Raw genomic sequence first — 20,273 nt, 5'->3', positions numbered from 1 at the left:
TGCCAGTTTAAATAGTGCAGTGTAGTTCTGAAAGCTGTCCAGAGATGGTGCACAAATGTTTGCCATGAGGGATCTCTGTTCAGAAGAAAAGTTCTGTACTTCGCTTTGAAAGAGAAGAAGTGGATGGCTTCACATGGAGAAAGCAGGGTATATCTTCATTATAGAACAGAATACAACACAAAGATGCTTTAGATAACAGACATCCTTTAGCTCTGGACCATAAGTACTGTACCCAGACTAGGTTAAAGCAACTTATCCACACAACAGAAAATGACATTATAAAGCATATTGCCACAGGATGTTGTAGAGACTGAAAATATAAAGAGAATGTGGGATTTTGGACAAATTAATGGAGGATAGGCCTGTAATGGCTACTAAACAGGATCCATAAGCAACCTCTGACTTAAGAAATCCCTGAAGCCTGGAGCAAACAGAGCAGGTACCTGAAAGAAGGTTCATTCAATACTTGATATGTTCTTAGACACTTTGTCTCTAAGTATATAAGTAGAATGACTTAGACACTAAGTCTTTACCTGATTATGGAAATACTGGAGATCTGATTAGAAATAAGAGTATTAGGCAAGATTGCCCTTTTGCGGTATGTCCCTTTTAGGATCTTTTATGACATACCACTTAAGTAATTGTAGTGCTTTTGGGTATGCTGCACTACCATTGGACCCCATACCAATATTTTTGCTTGGATCCCCACCAGACTGTTTCGATGTAGCATTTCAGGGCAGGTCCAAGCTTGTCTGTGTCTCCCATGTAGACTGTTGCTCCTTGCGGGTATGCTCTGTGACAGCTGACCTCTGAAGGATGCAAACAAAGGAGTGCAGAAAGAGTGCAAAACAAAGAACACCAAGCCTATATTTACTGAAAGGTGATAAATTTAAACTGCTTGCTCTCTATGTATTGCCATGATTTTCCTTTATTTCCTTCATTGCCAGTTTGTTTTCTATTCTCTGACTACTCCTAACCAAGCATTAGACAGATGTTCCAATACTTTTAGAATAAATGTTCTCAGCGTGCAAAAATTCTGGCAGTCTCAGCTGGGTATATTGAAGATAAATCCCCACTAGAGGTCTTCCTTTAACCTGTTGAACTCAGTTGTGCAATATTCCGTGTAGATTTTGCTTGCCACTGAAGTCCGAAGGGCAGTGAGTGTTCCTTTTTAATGTTCTTGTTTAATTTTTTCTATATTCTGAATAAATAGGAACACATCCTTTATTCCTCAGTATCCAAAGCAGATGGAGGAGTAGATATCAATAGCTGGGAATAGCAGAAGTCTTTTCAATGCAACATCCCCTACCCCATTGTATGATATGGAACTTACCATATGAAAAGAGCAGTATTGTGAGTGGGATAGCACAATTTGCATGTTTTCCACCCCAGTTGTGAAACTGCAACTGCTAATAGTTACAGAGATGTGACATCTCTGCCTAAGAGGAACAATCTGGTATCAGGACACATCCTCTTTCCTTTTTTATTAATAAATCTTGGTGTATTTTTTTCCCTTTCAGTTCTTAGAATGAGGGCTTTGGGCAGTAAAGGATACAAATAAAAAATATTTGTATATTAATTGCTAATCAATAGACATAAGATTGTATTATATATTGATTTTATCTATTTTTCCCTTTAGTTAGATTATCCTTTGTAGAATGACTGCCTCTCCTGAGCTAGCAAATCCATTGAATCCTTATTTTTCATGTTCCTGGATTCTACTATGTTTCTTTGACAGCTATCCAGGCACATTTACTCAGATTTCAGCTGTTAACGTCATTCTGTGCAGGGTATACGATTCTAGTACTTAGAAGTAAAGATGTCAGATCAGACTCCAAGCATGCTACAGTTTGTACTGCCTATGTGGTAAAACAAGTCCACTTCTCTAGCTTACCCAGCTTCTCAGCAGCTCTTTCCTCAGCATTTTAGATGTTCTGTTTTGTCACAGTGCTGGATTCCTGACCAGGACCAACACATCTGAAACATTGCCATGATGCAGCCAGCTGGAATGGCTCCTGATGGCCATATGTAGTTAAAACTTTGCAGTGTGTCATATGGTTGTCATTAGGCTCTCAGTGCTAAACTCATTCATGGTGTGCCTGCTAACACAATAGTTATATTACCACATTAAATGTGGATGTGAAAGATAAGACCTTTAGCTAATGGCTAAGCACTGGACATTTATGTGACATAAATGTTCAGTCTTGCAGCTAAGACTATGCTACATTATATATACTTGCTTTTCTTTGTTATTAATTGAATGGTAAAGCAGTAGAAGATAGCAGAAAAACTGCCAAGAAACTTTCTTGTAGAGTGTAATCTTACATACTAGATACCAATGATATTAAGATGGACATATAGACGAAAGAATACTACTAAATGTCCTTCAACCTTAAGTGTACTTTTACCACATTAGCTGTGAACTTGCTATGCATATTATAGCAATATATTTTCAAGCAGTTCCAAAAAAAGCCACTTTTCCTTCCGTTGCTTCTTGGGCCAAAAATTAGATCTGCAAGTTATCTGAAAAGCTATATGTGAATAATGTGCTTTGTGCTTACATTCCTGTCACTAAGGTAGTTGTGATAATTTTGAATGGTGGTTTATTTTTGAAACTGAGCGAAACTCATGACAGTGCTCTTTCCTCTTGCACAGTGCAAAAAATCCCCTCAGCACTTCAAGCCTTATCTGAGTCCTGACTTGCCAAAACGACTCCACTATGCTAACAACATTCGTATTGATAAAGTTAATCTTTTGGTGGATCGACAGTGGCTGGCTGTGAGGTATCATAATTTCTGGAACTGTTACCTTTTTCATTCTGTTCTCATCCTTTTAATGTCCTTCACAGATGCCTCATTTCCTGCTTTGCTTTAGACTCGCTACATGTCCATGTTTGTTGCCTTTAAACTCTTACTATATGTAAAAAGGAAATACGCCTTATACATAAAGCCAAGAATGTATTATTAGTATGATTCAAATCTTAACATTGTAATAAAAGAATTATCATTACTCTGGATCAATTTTTACAGAAAATTGGAAAGCAAAAGAAAACAAGGAAATTAATATTATTACACAGAAAACGTCTCAAAAATAATGCAGTTAATATTGTTGTACAAAACCTTCCTGGTATCTAGCCTTTTCCTGGCTTTACAGTCACCTCTCCACTGCCCTTCTGGATCCTCAGGTTGATGTCTTCAGTCTGGTACATGTGTCGATATGGCCAGTAACCAGCATTATGAGTCCTTCATCAAGAGGAATGATGTTGATGTTTCTTCTTCCTCACTCTGTGATCTGAGTTGGGTCCTTCCTGTATGTATGCTAACACTATAGCTTGCTCATTCTTCACTGGCCTGAGAGTTAGCATTGCATCTCAGTTTACTAGATATGGTGCATTCTACTTGTGTTAGATACTTGTTCTTTATTCTCTTTCTTACCTCTCTAAGTTTGGTTTTACTCAGTTCCAGATTTGTATTTCCTTAATTGACCATTGGTGAGTTCAGAGCCTTGGGGTCTCCATTCTGTACAGAAACTGTATCTTTGTCATGCAAAGATAAGCTGATATGATAAAAATTAGACATAACCAACTTGGCATTACAAAAAATTGCTGTAAGAGCTAAACAATAAAACAAAATAGCTCTGGGTAAGTCAAGAGCAGTTCAGAAAAGCCTTAGTCCTGAGGCTTTGAAAACTCAATACAAATCCTGTGGTGTTATTAGCAGTACTGTGTTTACTGAGCTAGAGTGTTGTAGTAGGTTGGAATTTCCTGATTGGAACGAGCCTGCTTGGAATTTCAAGGCTATTCAAGTAGTAAAAAATAGCTGATTTGATTATTTTGATGCAACCAAATAATCATCCTGGACATACAAAAAGAAATACCCTGTGAAAAATCTCATATTTACCCTTTTTTAAACTATGCTGAACTGTTCTTACACCTCTGAAAACACGATGCGTGTGCTTGACTACTGTACATTGTATCAGTATGGGATGACTACCTCTTTATCCTCCCATGTATCTCAGCAACGAGTAGATTAAAACAAGTGTTAGTCATTATAAATCAGACTATTCTGACATGTTATTAATTCTATAACCCCTCCCACACATCCCTCCTTCACAGTTTAGAATCCATGATGAAAATGCACTGTCTTGTAGGACAAAATACCTTGCAGTCTTATTTATGTTGTTCCACAGAGGCTAATTAGCAGAGTTCTCACATTTTAAGTTCTATATTAAAATGTAGATATCACAGAATATAACTGAGAAATTCTTCCTAGGCAGATTACACTTGTTCTGAAATTTGAAGCAGGGTGAAGGCCTCAGTTCAAAAATAGCCATTTTTTCAATTAATTTTGAAAACATCGGTTCACTGTGCACTCAGTAACTGCCTAGGATAATTTATTTCTGTCCATAGCAATTTCTGTTACAGGAGAAAGAGAACTTCATAAAAGTGAACACTGGATAAGCAAAAAGTGCTACATTATAATGCCAGAGTCAGTTCTTCAGACATGATGTAGAGTCCATTGAGTCAGGAACACTGTTATTAACTGGTTCTATTTGTGCCATTTTTATTTACGATATGATGGTTTCTCCTTAGGGACAGAAGTTACACATATTGTGATGGGGGTAACCATGGTTATAACAACCAATTTAAAAGTATGGAGGTAAGATGATTTCTATTCAAGTCTTGCACCTTCTTACATAGAAAATCATGAAGTACTAAGTGAACCACCACAATGTGATAGTCTTTGCAGTGTGCATTTGTTGATATGGTATTGTTACTGGTTGTTGCAATGAAAACAATAATTTTTGTAAGCATCAAAATATTAAAGATCACTCCAATTCATTATATAAAGTATTCTGAGAAATTAATTTCTATTTATTATTTCTATTTTGTGTTTTTCTTCAAATTATATGCATTGGGAAAAAGTTTGCCTTCTTTACCAGAACAGTCCTGTATTTTAAGTTTTAATGATTGTGAAGAGACAACATTTTTTTCCAGTGTCCCTGTTCTGTAAAATGCAAATGAATGTTTTTTTTAATTTTGATTCCGTGAGATAACAACTTTTATTTTATTACAACCTAGGCCATATTCTTAGCATATGGCCCAAGCTTTAAGGAGCAAACTGAAGTGGATGCTTTTGAAAACATCGAGGTTTACAACCTTCTGTGTGGTGAGTAGAAGCAATCCAGTACTTTACATGATAAATCAACAGTGTTTTCAAATACCAGTGTTGTAAGAGCTAAAAGAAGAGTAACTGAAAATTAAATGTACTCATTCAGAAGCTAGGTTTTTGCACAAAAGACTGAAGCCATGCTCTTTTGCTTTATGTACAGTGCTAAAGATTAACTGCCCTAAATTTTTACGCTTTGAAGTTTGTTTCTGATTGCACAAGAATTCCACTAAACAATGGGTGAGAAGAACTCCTGCCACATGCGCTTGCTGTTAAAATGACACCTGTGGAATAATTGTGGGATAAGTCTTGTAGAAAGCTACTGCTCTTGTTCATAACTTAAGATGGACCATTGCAGTCCCCACAGTTAGTAATTAGGAAGGGTGAGCCTCAGAAAGCATGGGTTAAGTCATCACCAAAAATGCAATAAGCTAGTATGCTTCACAATGTGATGCATTTGCAATCAATCACATTTGTGTTCAGCATTACATCATCTAATCTTATGAATGTTACACCAATGTATAAAACTGTATCAACAGTACTCAAATACATAATTATGAAATCTCGATGCAGTGGAAGATATCAATGAACTTTCATATCTAGAAAATTGGAAGTTGATGGTGGTAATTACTATAATAGTTTAAATAACAGAATAAGCTATTTCTTCTCTATTTAGAATGAATGCATAGGAACTATGTAGAATTGGAAAGATAATGACTTTTAAAAATGCCATTTAGTCTTAAAATCTATTTATAAATTTCAAATGTTTCAACAGATTTGCTGCATATAACACCAGCACCAAACAATGGAACACATGGCAGTTTGAATCACCTCTTAAAAACCCCTTTTTACAATCCTTCACATGCAAAAGAAGTCTCATCTCCTTCTTCATGCCCAGTTTCCCATCTGACTCCTATAGATGACCTGGGATGCACATGTATGCATGTAAGTAGGGTTTCAGGGATCTTTAAATCTTCTTAGTCAAATGTGTTCTCTTTTTGTTTGTTTTCTTTTTTTTTTTTATATATTATGGATTCATTCTGAATAATTCTCTTATATTTTACAGATATCAAATATTTCAGTATTAAATGAGAGGTTGAATCTCACTACAGAAGAAAGTAAGTAGCAAGAAATGAAAAGGACAGCAGTATTTTTAAATCTATGCCTGGTTTACATCTTGTATTAGTGGTTTCAGTGGGAATTTTTGCAATGTTAACTACAATTTAAAGTGAAGTAGGAAAGCCAAATTAGAAAAATAACTTTTTTTCTATTTTCTTTCTTATTTCTTTAAACAATATTAATTGATACTATTAGCACAAAATTCATGATTCCCATTGAAATCTATCAAAAAACCCGTACATGTTTCAGTGGTCCTTGGAGAAAGCCTGAGCACTTCCAGGCTATATGCCATAACTTGTTCCTCACCTTGTAACCACAACTTTTCCTTTCTCTGATCAAAAATTTCCCTAGATATTTCTGTGTGCTTTTTTTATGGGGTTTCTGGAACCACTGTAATGCTTCCTAGACAAATAAGATGTAACTTTCACACCACTGGCATGATAAGTTAAAAAAAATTATATTGATATGAAATCATAAAGAAACAAGTCTGATATATTACATTGACTTTTGTATGTTAAACATACCTGAAGACTATTTTCTACATTTTTTTATTCCACTCAAGCTAAGAGCTGAAACACATGCCCATGTTTACCTTTCATTTTATTTGTATTTACTAATGTTTTAATATCTTTTTCTGCTCTCTTAAACCTTTGTACTATGCAAAATGTTATAGAAGAATGAATCAATAATTGTTGTTTAAATTCTAGTTAAGGAGGCAAACACATATCATTTGCCATATGGGAGACCCATAGTTCTTCAGAAGGAAAATATCTACTGCCTCCTTTCCCATCATCAGTATGTGAGTGGATACAGCTATGATATCTGGATGCCACTGTGGACTGCATACACTGTGAATAAGCCTGTATGTTATCAAATATCTTTACTATTCATAAATATGTAATATAATGGATTGAAAAGGTAAGTCATCCACCAGGATTCCTGGTTAAGGACTGACGGGTATTATGTGACTAAGGCCGTTCTTTTTCTTTCTGAAAAAGAGTCTTTGATATCTTTTAAATTTCAACTATCTTAAAATACTGTTTAAAAAAGTGGGAATGGCCATCTGTTAGGGGCACAAAAGATAAAAGAATAGAGCTGCTAGTAAATTGGTTCCATGAAGCGTGTTTTTTAACAGGGATAAGTTGTCAAGACAGTATTCCAACCTGCCTGTCAATTCCTGAGGAAAAGCAGGCTGTGATTTCCAAAATCAGGGGCTTTTAAGCTTTCCTACGAATATCACAATCTTTTTCCTATTATCAAATCTCTGTATAAATCCGCAAGACAGTTTTTTCTAATGCATATTGCTGTATATTCTATTAATTTGCTGTCTATTACATTACATAATTTCTGAAAAACATAATTATGGCTGAATCAGTCTCTGAGAGTTCAAGGGTATGTGGCTCTGGAATAAATTGTTGGAGTTCTCATGGCTAGTAAATGAAATAAAATTAATGGGGTTAACTCCCCCTATAATTTGACCCTTTTTCTAAGTTGCCATGAGGAAATACTCTTTGACTACTGAAAAAAGATTCCTGGAGGTGGCTAAAGTTGACATGACAGACCACAGCAGATGCTTAAATTTTGTCTTGGAGTGCAAATAATTCATGCTTCCCAACATTAATTACTAGCTCAGCAAAAGACAATGACCCGCGTCAGAAAAGGTAATGCATGATGTGATAGGAAAAGCTATTTTTAGTTGTAACTGCTTTCTTCAGAAGACATTACGGTTCTTTAACTTGAAAGATGAGGAGCCAAAAGGGCTAAAGGTGTTGAACTGGTGATGAAATGTTTTCTTTTCTTATTCTGAGTTTTGAAGAGGTGGTTATTACTGTCAAGATCTCACTTCTTAGTAAATAAGCACTTTCTACAGCTTCTTTGAGAATCATTCTATACTTATGGATAGATGATCTGTTTAAAAATAACTTATTCCTCTATTTTGAGGAAAGGAAATGAAAAGAGGTTTAGTAGAGTGAGTATATAAATTCCATTAGCAATATGGCTTGCAATCTGGGGTTATGTTAACTGTTGATCCCATTGTACTTAAAGGTGACACAGACATAACTATGAGAGATCTCATCTCTCAACATCTTTTGGTATTGTTTACTTGCTGACTTGTAGATTCTTGAAAAAAACCCTGAAATATTCTTGAGTGGTTGCCTTTCTGTATTTTGAGACATCATAAGTTCATTATGAATTCTGATCTCTTCAGTTGGAGAATTTTCTCCTGTGATGTCCAGTGGAAATAGTTATAAGCAGTCTTCACCTCCTAAATGTATGAATACGATGATGATGTATATGTGACAGACAGACAGCTCTAAAACGCCGACCTCCCACCTTGGCATTTGGATTTGAGTTCATAGCTCATATAGACAGCTTCAAGAAAAGTGAAATAATAAGAAGGGAGTTGAGCGGTGTCCTCATCAATTCAAGTTTGAGAAAATGTGAATGCTATTAAGAGTCCAGATTCATGATAGAGGTCAAATGTAGATTCCCTCCTGTATTTGGATGACATTAGGTGTGACCACTGTATTTAATGAGAAGAATGAAGTTCTCTTCAGGACAATCCTTGCCATTGTCGTGGTTTAAGCCCAGGCCGTAAATCAGAACCACGCAGTCTACTTCCCCCCACCCCCAGAGGGATGGGGAGGAGAATCGAAAGAATGTAACTCCCACAGGTTGAGATAAGAACAGTCCAGTAACTAAGGTATAACACAAATCACTACTGCTACCACCAATAATAATAATGATAAGAGAAATAACAAGGGAAGAGAATACGATACCACCCGCCGGAAATGAGCCCGACAGAGAAGAGGACGTGCCCTTCCGGGTAACTCCCAGTTACCTCCCCGGGCATGACGTGCTGTGGTATGGAATACCTCTTTGGCTAGTTTGGGTCAGGTGTCCTGTCCCTGCTTCCTCCCAGCTTCTCCTCCCCCCTGGCAGAGCATGAGACTCACAAAGCCCTTGGTCAGGGTAAACATTCTGACCCCCAACTGAAAACATCGGCTTTATCAGTATTATTCCCAGGCCAAAAGTCAAAACCACAGCTCTGCACCAGCTACTAAGAAGCAGAAAAACTGACTGCTGCTGCTGAACCCAGGACAAGCATGTTTACTCAGACCTTTATTATTTTGATTCAGGTTTCCCTTTGGAGACCATAAAGAAGGTGAAGTCCTTGTTGATTACCGCAGCTCAATTATTAAGTTTAAAATATTGGTTTCTTCAACAACCCTGATCTAGTAACCCTGCCTTGTTGATTTGGACACTAGAAAGGACAAAATGCTCAAATGAATTGGATGTCAGTTTTGCGTTGAGATTTACATTTGCTTGACGATTTCAGCTTACCTATTCAGCTGTCAAAGTCAGTCTTTAATCTTTTATATTTAATTCCATGCGATATATATATAATTTCCATTAATATACAACTTTACCATAATATGGGCATCTACAGGAATTCTCATACACGTAACTAAGTAAATAGATCAAGGAGTACTAAGAGGCACAAAAAGAACATTCCAGTTCCTTTTTAATGCTTGGTCTTAGCTGATCAAAATCAACAATGTAGTGAAAGTCAATTTAGACATTTTACTAACATTTAGAAAAGTATAAGGCAAATAAATATGTTCTAGTACCAAAATGAAAATAAATTACATGTAAATCAGTATGAAAAAGAAGATCCAGTTAAACACAGAAAAGCATATCCTGATGTTTTAGTTAATGATATCGTAAAACTATGGTAAAGGTTAAAGAAAAGAAAAGTAAAGGTTATAGAAACAATTGTACTCATCATAATCACTTTTGGCCGGGTCTTAGCTGGCATGCATGCTAACATGTCTCATTAAAGCTAGCCAGTAAAATATACCAAATTTACTGAATGACTTTATTTAGCCTCAACTCTTCAGCAGAACAGACTCTTATTATGGAGATAGTATTCTCAGATGGTAAGATGAGGTGATAGCTTCATCTTTATATACTAGAGGCTTTCCAGGAGGGTGTGACATCAAGTTGGTGTTTCCAGAAATATGTAAAAGTGACAAATGAGCCAAACTTGTCACCTGTTTTTGCCTAAGGTGTAACCTTATTTTGTTACTGCAGTTTTACACGCTGCATAAGGATTTCCCTGAATTACCTAAAAACAGAAATAGAGGAAAAACATTAGGCAGAAAACATCAGTGTCCGTTACTTGCATTGACCTGATTCACTATGAAAATAGGAGAAGATTCAATGAAGTCTGTTCTAGAAAGTTAGAACCGTACAAGGCGCTGGGTTAGCCAGAGCCATGGGTGTAATATTTTCTTTTTTTTCCCCTTTTCACAGGAAAACACATCTCCTCTTCCTCCCACCGTTTCAGACTGTCTGCGGGCTGATGTTAGAATCCCTGTTGCTCGGAGCCAAAATTGTTCCAACTACCCAGAAGGGCTGACCTTCACCCGCAGTTTCCTCTATCCTCCCAGTGAGCATGGTTCTTTTTATAGCTAGAGCTTAGAAAGTCTTATTCAGCTGGATGTGGGTTTATGTTTAAACATATACCCAAACACCAAAACAAACTTCTTCGGATCAGCATGTTGGGCAGAAAAAGGTTTCCAGTGTTTGTAGACTGACCAAAACCAGGACAACTGCTAGTTGTATCTAAATATTTTCAGTTTAGAACATTCAAGTCTTTCTTTTAAAAATGGAACAACGTGGTTGGAAAGATGTAAAGGGTTGGAGTAAAGGGCTGTCTTGCTTCCTCCGTATGAATATTAATTTCCTGTTGTCAAATTTGATAATTACTTTATTGAACAGATTGTATAAATAAATTTGGAGACATGTTTGCAGTAGGATCATACTAATGTTCAAATGTAAAATGTAATTTAATTGTTGTACCTGAAACTTATAGTGACATATGAATCACATTTCTTTGTCTATTTATTTAATTTCATTAATATATACTTTTTTTTTTTTGTTATATAGACTTAAATTCATCTGCTCTCGAGCAGTATGATGCCTTACTCACCAGCAATATTGTTCCCATGTATAGAGCTTTCAAAGGTAGGTTGCAAAGTTTTGCTTAATTTTGATTAATTTTCTGTAATTATGGCTCTGGATTTGATAATGCTAAGACAAGAACCTAAAAACATGAATGCATGCCTGCATTATATCCAGATCTTTTGCAACTATATTTAGAACTTTTTAAAAGTAGATGTTTGAAATTTTAAAATGCACATACATTATTTTTTTTCCCTGTATATAGTCCTGTCTGACCCCTGCTAGTTGTACCTATTCACCTTTGAATTTTCCCTTCATCCCCCATGTGCTCTCCTAACAAGAAATGCTAGATAGGAAACTCTCATGAAAATGTGCCCTTGAGAAATGCTCAAGGTGAATGAAAATGGCACTTTTCTTTCCTTTTGCAAGGTCTCAAGAGAAGACAGGACAAAGTCTGTAAACAATGCCCTGATACAGTGCCTGTTTAATCAAGGAGACACTCAAACCAAATAATATTAATCTTGGAATATTTATTTTATCAGGTGTTTCTCATTTCTTACTATACAAGTGCAGTAAGCTCATTTTCTTAGACCAAGGATAGAAAGAGGAAATGCTTAAGGAAAATGCTGTAGGAAAAGCAATGAGGTAGCTACCTTTCTGATGCATTCAGACCTCATTTATTCTTTTGCTCATGCCCTTTGAAAAAACAGAGATGCAGAAAACCTAAGTGGCTTTCATCTTCCAAGTAAATCAGACATGAAAAATCCAATTTTCCAAGGAAAATTGTACAAGAGATTTAAACTTACATGAAGTTACTGTAGACTATAAACAAGAGGTAAATCAACCCTCAACCCCCAAAATGTGTCTTGTTATTTTTGCCATGATAGCTATAAATAGATGAATAATCTCACTAGCTTATATCCTCCAAATTGTATTTTCTCAAATAACATCTGTGGAATAAATCCAATTATCTAGTGATATTTGACATGAGTTCTGTAGAGTTAGACTAACTCTCAGGTGGTAAATATTCCTCTTACAAAGCATTATCGCAGTTCCTACTAACTGGTACAGTTGCAGGTGCTAGCAGACAGGCCAGAAATTAATGACCTCTTAGCTCTAAAATTGTAGCATAGGCTGCAGATCAAATGCATTATCTCCAGTAATGTAATGGACCTTGCAGACCTATAATAGCATTTACTGTGCCTCTTTCAATGGTGAGTGAGAGTATTTCACCTTTGCTGAAATACAAATTTCGCATAACAGTATTGATTTTACAGGCAGTTTAGATTGAAACTTTATTATTCATCTACAGAAAAAAAGGTTTCTTTTTTTCTTCTTTAGTGATGAAATTACTTCAAATTTATGTTAAATATGCTTATATTTTGTTTTAATGACAGACATATGGGACTATTTCCATAATGTGCTTCTTCAGGAGTATGCTAGAGAAAGGAACGGAGTAAATGTTATCAGTGGACCAGTGTTCGATTACAATTATGATGGCCATTTTGATACTTTTGATGAAATCAAACAGTAAGTACTTGGAAAAGCCAGAAGTCAAACCTCAGATTATTTTCCACTGTATTTCTACACAAACAAGCTTCTATGCAAAACCAAAAAGTATCATGGAGAAGAGAGTATTCCTTTTATTACACTTCATTCGCTGTTACTCATACAACAGCAAACACTCTTGCAAACATATACAGTACTGTAGAGGCTGAAGTTCCAGTAAGGACCAAAAAGGCTTTGCAGTTATCTAGGTACATATCCACAGATACAGACCAGTAATGTGTTTCCCAAGCTTATGTCTAGATTTCTGGGCCTCTGCAACAGAAATACTGGGAGAATATATGACATCTAAATATACAGAATATTTGCTTAAGCATAACTGTTGTGGTTTAAGCCCAGCTGTAAATCAGAACCACGCAGTCTCTCTCTCACTCCCTCCTTACACCCTGCTCCCAGAGGTATGGGGAGGAGAATCGAAAGAATGTAACTCCCATGGGTTGAGATAAGAACAGTCCAGTAACTAAGGTATAACACAAATCACTACTGCTGCCACCAATAATAATAAAAATAAGAGAAATAACAAGGGAAGAGAATACAACCACTCACCACCCGCCGGCAGATACCCCGCCCGACTGAGCAGTGAGCTAGCTCTTCCCGGTAACTGCCCCCAGTTTATATAGTGGGCATGACGTGCTGTGGTATGGAATACCTCTTCGGTTAGTTTAGGTCAGGTGTCCTGTCTCTGCTTCCTCCCGGCCTCCCGTCCTCCCTGGCAGAGCATGAGACTCAGAAAGTCCTTGGTCAGACTAAACGTTACTGAGCAGCAACTAAAACCATCGGCTTTATCAGCGCTGTTCCCGGGCCGAAAGTAAAAAACACAGCACTGCACCAGCTACTAAGAAGGAGAAAAATGACTGCTACTGCTGTAGCAGTACCAGTACCCAGGACACTTTCATGTCATGCTCACTCACCTGTTCATTGTTTCTCCCTGTTGTCTCAAACTGATGTGTTTTATCAAAGATCAGATTTCTGTGTTTGCCTTCACTGAATCATATAACTGGGAATGTAAAATGTAACAATCCTAAGTGGTACCTTTGCATAGGTATGGTTTACACAGGTCACTTGAAGGCCTGACAAGTTCTAGGCAAACTTTAGTGAGCTCTGGTAGCATAACAAAATACATTTAAAAATCTGTGAGTAGAAACAGGAATGAGAGAAGATTTACATTAGAAAAAATTCTGTGAAAGGGAAATATAAAAGATAAAGACCAATTATTTATGTTAATGAAAGAGGAGAGAAGGAGGAAAAAACAGAATAAGAACAAACAACTTGGATTGTTCCAAATATAGGGAATATGCCTTGTGACAGTAAGAACACTTATGTAGTAGAAAAGTGCTGGGAAATCTGCACAGCTGAATATGTCACTGGAGATGTTTTATTCAAGGCTAGACTTAATACCACATCTGTCAAAAATGGTTTGAGAATGGGAAAATCAGCTCTGCCACAAAGTAGGAGGATGGAAGGGAGGAGAGACTAGAACTTCCTTCCAAGCAGAATGCTGTAATACCCAGCTAACCACATAATGTTGTCTACAGTTTGGAATAAGCATGTTTTATTCAGCATGGTTAGTCAGTTATATGAAGCAGTACAATCATTTCAGTGATGGTGTTTTGTTGAATACTGAAGCTGTACATCAAATTTGGAAAGCATTCAGCTCCTCTTAAGTTTATATACAAAAATGACCATTTTCATAGAATAGCCAGAAAAGGGAGACAAAGACATTTTCATTCAGGTATCCTAAACTGGTTTCTATAGAACACAACAACGAGACATTGTGCTGCCATTTCTTGCTGTCAAGAAACCAGAAGCTAGTTTTCTCATTACTGTTTTCCAATTATGTTTGAAATTCTTAATGTAATGAAGGGCAAATACAATGCTGTATCCTGCCTCTTCCAGATGTAGAAATGTCTGGCTTGGCAAAACAGTGTTGATCATGTAAGCAATCCTGTTGGTTTCAGTGGGACCGCTTGTAGCAAATGTGCTAATCCATGCGTGTTTGGCTGTTCATGGAACAAATAGTAAGGCTGTCTGCCCCATCAGGTATTTATTTAGATTATAAAATAAATGTCACATAGTAGTGGAAGATCTATGCTGAGATACATTCTATAAATTACTAATGGCATCAATGGTTTAAATACTTGATAAATCTCTTAATTACTGTTTGTTTTGTAGGCATGTAAACAATACAGAGATCCCTGTCCCAACCCATTACTTTGTGGTTCTGACTAGCTGCAAGAATAGGTCCTATACTCCACTGGACTGCTCAGGCTCCTTGGATGCTTTGTCTTTTATCATTCCTCATCGACCTGACAACACTGAAAGCTGTGCTGTAAGTATAGTTTCATGCTCCTTTGTGCCAGTGAGCTTTGTGAACTGGTTCCCAGGGGGATCCATTCATCTGGAGAATCTTTAGACGTCTAAGTGTTTAATTAATTCATTCCACACGAGCTGAGAGCAAGTTGAGAGCTAAAGCCATGATTAGGAGAGTAAGAAGCTCCAGAAGAAAGTAGCTGGAAACTAGTGAGCTGATAGGAAGCAAGGAAGAAGAATAAAGAAGGGTTTGATAAGAGGACTTGAGAATGCTGGCACTTAAGGGCTGAGAACTGTAGCACACCTAACAGGGTGATCAGATAGCTTTATGGAAAGCTGCAGGACAGTCTTTCTCCACAAGTATTAAAGGACTTTGAGTGTTAATTCCTTCAGTGTAGCTTGAAGAGTTCCTACAATCCTTCGTTACACTTGTATTAGAAATTAGACATTAGGCATTTAGATGGATGATTCTGCAGTTGAGGTTCATACTTGAATTAAGTAAAATTCATTCTTAACACTAACAGTGTAAATCTCATGTTTTGTAGCAAACAAATAAGTTAGCTGAGTGTAATACGTATTGTTAAACTAGCTGAGTGTCTATTCTGTAAACTGTGGGATGCAGAAGGTTTCATAGCTCAGTGCGCATATTACAGTCTCCCTATACAAAACATAGCTGCACAGAACTGACCCTCAAAGCAATACAATTGTGTTGATTTAGTTTATTTATAACTTTGAACTCATAACTGCATCTTAGAAACAAGCTGTGTGTCTCCCTATCACACACTTGTGGTGGGGATAATCCACAAATACCCAGTAATCTTTTTGGTAGTTGAGAGTTGACTAAATATACAATATTAATAATTTGGATGAATTAGTCTTTGTACTTTAAAACATCTGTTATTTCTGAAGTTTATCAGCAAACTCCAAATATTGTTGTACTTTGTATTCATTGCATCTTGCAACAATGAATTTAGAGAACCTTTGTGTCAAAAGCAGATATTGTTAATGGAAAGACAACTTACCATTTGTTTGCAAAAAAACTTTGTCGTAAAAGAATTGAACAATAACATTTTTGATTGATTAGTGCTTACATTTCTGTTCTTTTCCCTGTCTATCTAACAAATATTATAGCTGTCCAACAATCAAGACTGAGCTGCTGTAAGGATTTTGTTCAGGTTTTCAGGTGCCTGTTGTTTGGCTAGCCTGAGCACTGCAGCTAATTTATACTGTAACTAAAAATATCCTTACTTGTGTGGTTAAAACATGACTTGGCTTTACTTTGTAGTCAAAAATCATACTTGCCATTTCAGCATAATCTTGCTTCTCCTTTGCTTTGGAGGTGGGGAGAAGGGACATCCATTTGGTTCTGTTTAAATGTGATCCATAAATGCAAGTCTGTAAAGATGCCTAGAGAACCTGAACGGAGTTTTATCAATTGGAGGGCTTTAGTTTGTCAAACCAGTTCAGACACTTCAGACACTGGTTATTGTCTAATACCACTACCAAACAACAGAGTTTGTGTATTTAACATTGTTCTTCTTCATTTTGGCAGGAAAATAAGACACTGTCTGAATGGGTTGAAGAGAGAGTTCAGGCTCATTCTGCCCGTGTTCAGGATGTGGAGCTGCTAACTGGACTTGACTTTTACCAGGAAAGAAAGGAACCTGTCTCTGAGATCTTGCAGCTAAAGACATTTCTGCCAACATTTGAGACTGAAATTAACTGAGTATCTGTTAGAGAAGTGTCAGTGTTTGGAAGAAAGCAAATTTAAGTGATTTAACTTAACTTTCCTTGCTAAAGTAAGTAGGAAACATGACTACAGCTCTTCCATAGGAAAACACATTTAGAGGAGCAAATTTCTCTTTTCAAATTTGTGTACTGCAGTCAAGTGTTTAGTGTGAACTGCATAAAAATTATCTAAAGTAAATTAAATTATCATTGCTGAGCCAGGCTACCAAAACAGAGAATATTTTACTAGTAGTGGGTTGTAAAGACTTCCAAAAGGATCATGTTTCATAGTAGAGAGACCCCAGAATTGTAAGCTGTATAAAAATTATTTCTCTAATGGAGTGGAAAAGTGAAACAGTTTGAGAGTGTGTGTGTTTTTTTCCCATTGTGTTTATCAGAAAGGTTATGGTTATCTAATACCAATATGTTCTGAAGTGTTCTGAATTTCTCTTTCTCACCTATTAATTCACATGGAAACTCTGATGTATTAAAAAAAATATATTCAGACTTACAAAAAGTTTGTATATAGTGGAAGTGTCTTCCGTGATCATGCCCTGTGTTTTCCACTTGGGTTAATCCATTGTGCTAGTAACAAGTGAAGTGAAGTTAGCATAAATGAGATGTATTTTGTACCCTTCATAAATCTGAAAGCATTCTGAACATGAAAAGGTAAAAGAAATGCTCTAGCCAGAAGAATTTTGTCTGGATATTTACCAGTATTTGCAACAATTTTCAAATGTCTGTCAATACCTAAATGTTTGTGCTTATTTTTAAAGAGTTAAACCTGAGTTTAGAGCACAAAATCAGTAACGACATCTAAAAAATAGTCAGTGTTCCTTTCTGCAAAGGCTTTATACATAGCGACTCTCTAACTCACACTGTGTTGTACACCTCCTGAGGGCAGGTAAGTGGGACAAGGCAGTGCAAATTCTCAGATTCTCCTACTACAGAAATGTTGCATATTTCTCCACTGAACATGCTGCTAAGCACAGGTATGAATAACAACAGACAATTACCCATTTGTCTGATTTACAGGCACAATGAGGGAATTTTAAAGAAGCATGTCAGAGAGTGTTTCAATCTGTAACTAGCTGTGGACTGAAGAAGATATGTCTGTTTAAAAAAGAGACCTTTAAATGCATACTTAAATAAATAAATAAATAAATAAACATCACAGGACATTTTTTCTCCGGCATCTTAGATGATCAGTGTGTGCACATACACTCCAAACATAGCTTAGCAATCAAGGTGTGGGACCAAGCTGAATGTTAAGATTTGTATATTTGGTTAAACCGTTACACCAGCTCCTTGAACATGGAATTATATTTCATCTTGCAACACTGTGGCATCTGAGTCTATCCATCTAAATCAGAGACTTATGCTAAATGCCTCAATTAAGAATACAACTGATTTTTCACTGCATAGTAAATCATACCCTAAATCTAGTCAATGACTCTGCATAACAGAAACTAATCTAGGCATGTAAATCAACTAGTCTAGAATCATAAAATTAATTTCAAAAATTAGAAGAAACAGTTTTTTAAGAGTATAATATTTGGCATGTCTACATTAGCAATTTAAAGTAGAATTAGCTTGACTGATGTGATTGTTGTGATTTGATATATTTAAATTTGAATTAACACCCATATCACCAACCATGGCAGCAATGCAAGCTTCAGGCCAATACTCTAGCTCAATTATGAAAGCAAATTTCTTGTGTAGATATGCCTTTGTGAACACTCATGTTTGAATTATGTATACCTCTGGGTACCTGCATGATGAAATAATGTCTTTGAGGTTTGCCCAGACTTCCGAAAATTAATTTCATCCATGCTATTACACATGACAGATACTGGACTTATGTAGCAGCAAAATTTATCTGCTGTCATCCTTCAAAAGATTCTTTAATGTTCTTCTTTAGCCTCACCCCACAAAAGCAGCCTACCCCCCTAATAAAAGTTGACCCCTTCTGTGTAAAGATCCCTGCCTATCAAGCTGCCAAAACCTGTTTTTCTTGTTCAGTATTTGTATAGTATCTAACACAAGAAGATCCTGATCACATATTTGGGTTTTACACAAACTTTTATGATAATGGAGTCAGAAGTTGCAGTTACTTTAAGAAAGCAAATATGAAAGTGGTTTTGCTATAGTCATGTTTATTTCCTCTACTATTCATTCAGCTGTCATAATATTTAGTGCTCAAAATTGTAGTGCGTCATTTACAGATAAAAGTATGGAGATTGCATAGGAATATCTAAGTGAAAATTTTCTGTGAGCAAAGGACTTGGTTCTCAGCTTTTTATTTTTACTTTGGCACTGATGCCTGGGTGCCCTCTTTGCGTGGCAGAGTCTCCAGCTTTCTCAGAGCCAATCCTGTATGCAGCATCATACAGCTTTTGTCACACCCCGTGACACAAACTCTGCTACAAACTGCTTCTTGATAGCATTGTGTTCCCTCTGATCTCCAGAGGCTGTAATGCCCACGTTATCTGATCATTTGGTTTCACAGGCCTCTATCTGTTACTTACAGGAACAGTCACAGGAAATTTTTTTTCCCCCGTCACTGCTAAGTTCAATCAGGGAGTCTAGGTCATCTATGTGATTTAGAACACCTCTGGATTTCTGACTGATTCGGAAGACTTAAGTTGTCTTGCTTTCCCTTCCCTAGTTACATGAGTCAGGGCCTGCACTGGAAACTGGGAGAACTAGTAGTGAAATTGATATAATAATGATTAGGGGACAGATTTGGCTCTGTGTACTGCCCTTGTATCACATAATTAAAACTGCACATGGGAGGAAGTGCAGCCTCAAACCCTGGAGATTTATGCAAGGGAAAATCATTAGCTTTTGAGCTTTGATGCCTGTATCTAAAATTTGATGCCTGTACCTAAAATCAGTTTCAGAGGCTTGCAGGCACTGCTGTTCAAATTTGAAAACAAATGTATCCATTTATAGAAATAAAAACAAAACCACTTGCTAGTTCATAAGAAAGCACTCAATATTGTGTACGTATGTCTACTTGCATTACCAGTAGACATACAGCCTGAAACTTACGCAGTTGCCTAAGACATTTGTATGGATCTATCCCTTTTTGAAACAGAGTAACTTCTATGATTTGCATGGAGATGGAAATTAGCAGCTGCTTCAAACAGAATTCGTACTCCACCAAAGCCACAAATTAGAGCACAGTGATTCTATGAATCTAAAAAGAAATATTTTATTGAAATAACATTGACCTAGAACATTTCAGCCACTTAACATTTCAAGACTCTCAACTGGTTGTCCTGGTTTGCATTTCAAAAACAAAGAATACTTATTCTTCATTAAAGTTAGCAAAAATATGAAAGTTCTGGTACGTAGAGTAGAGATGGGGAGGAGTATGTTCTATCTTGTGGTTCAAGGGCAGTGGAACTC

The 20,273-nt window shown here is 36.6% G+C and overlaps 1 protein-coding gene across 2 annotated transcripts in view; it reads left to right on the top strand.

Moving 5' to 3' along the window:
- The window catches only part of ENPP3 (ectonucleotide pyrophosphatase/phosphodiesterase 3), a 37,690-nt gene extending 19,706 nt beyond the window's left edge, over window positions 1–17,984 (top strand). For both annotated transcript variants that reach the window (XM_080616151.1, XM_080616150.1), the window contains 11 exons: window positions 2,656–2,783; window positions 4,592–4,658; window positions 5,081–5,168; window positions 5,944–6,113; window positions 6,235–6,286; window positions 6,995–7,149; window positions 10,605–10,740; window positions 11,241–11,318; window positions 12,653–12,785; window positions 14,994–15,150; window positions 16,684–17,984. In XM_080616151.1, coding sequence (XP_080472277.1) covers window positions 2,656–2,783; window positions 4,592–4,658; window positions 5,081–5,168; window positions 5,944–6,113; window positions 6,235–6,286; window positions 6,995–7,149; window positions 10,605–10,740; window positions 11,241–11,318; window positions 12,653–12,785; window positions 14,994–15,150; window positions 16,684–16,857 — 1,338 coding nt within the window. In that variant the 3' untranslated portion in view covers window positions 16,858–17,984. The remainder of the gene's footprint in view (window positions 1–2,655; window positions 2,784–4,591; window positions 4,659–5,080; window positions 5,169–5,943; window positions 6,114–6,234; window positions 6,287–6,994; window positions 7,150–10,604; window positions 10,741–11,240; window positions 11,319–12,652; window positions 12,786–14,993; window positions 15,151–16,683) is intronic.
- The last annotated feature ends 2,289 nt before the right edge of the window (window positions 17,985–20,273 follow it).

Source organism: Psittacula echo, assembly GCF_963264785.1.
Source record: "Psittacula echo genome assembly, chromosome: 4".
NCBI classification, from domain to species: domain Eukaryota; kingdom Metazoa; phylum Chordata; class Aves; order Psittaciformes; family Psittacidae; genus Psittacula; species Psittacula echo.
Note: the sequence above shows the minus strand (reverse complement) of the source record. Positions and strands in the feature narration are given on the sequence as shown.